Here is a 374-nt window from a genome sequence, read left to right as displayed (position 1 = left end):
AGGACTGTCCGCAGAGCCCAGGACTCACCTAGTAGAGCATGTCCTCGAAGTCCAGCTGCAGGTAGCGAAGCAGGCGGGGCGGCAGGGGAAGGCGGGGCAGGGCGGAGGGCAGGCAGGCCTCCAGGTGAGTGCGGAGCACACAGCGGCTCAGATGCTGCAGCGACCTGGGCTGCCTCGCCAAGGCGAAGAGGGAGGAGTAGAAACGGCGGTGCTTCTGGGGACAGAACGAGGGGCTTGATGAGGCAGCCCTGGGAAAGTGGCACCCACAGGGGGAGGCTGCTGGCCGGTGGGTGTCTGCAGGAGACTCAGGAGTAGGGAGTGTGTCTGTCTGGGGTGTCCACTCTGTGAGTTTCCCTCTGGGACATGAGAGGGTC

At 65.0% G+C, this 374-nt stretch overlaps 1 protein-coding gene across 2 annotated transcripts in view; it reads right to left on the bottom strand.

The window, feature by feature from the left end:
- The window catches only part of ASB10 (ankyrin repeat and SOCS box containing 10), an 8889-nt gene that overhangs the window by 141 nt on the left and 8374 nt on the right, over window positions 1-374 (bottom strand). For both annotated transcript variants that reach the window (XM_006920615.1, XM_006920616.1), the window contains one exon: window positions 29-214. In XM_006920615.1, coding sequence (XP_006920677.1) covers window positions 29-214 — 186 coding nt within the window. The remainder of the gene's footprint in view (window positions 1-28; window positions 215-374) is intronic.

The sequence above is a fragment of the Pteropus alecto genome, unplaced genomic scaffold (genome assembly GCF_000325575.1).
Source record: "Pteropus alecto unplaced genomic scaffold, ASM32557v1 scaffold48, whole genome shotgun sequence".
Classification (NCBI taxonomy): Eukaryota; Metazoa; Chordata; class Mammalia; order Chiroptera; family Pteropodidae; genus Pteropus; species Pteropus alecto.
Note: the sequence above shows the minus strand (reverse complement) of the source record. Positions and strands in the feature narration are given on the sequence as shown.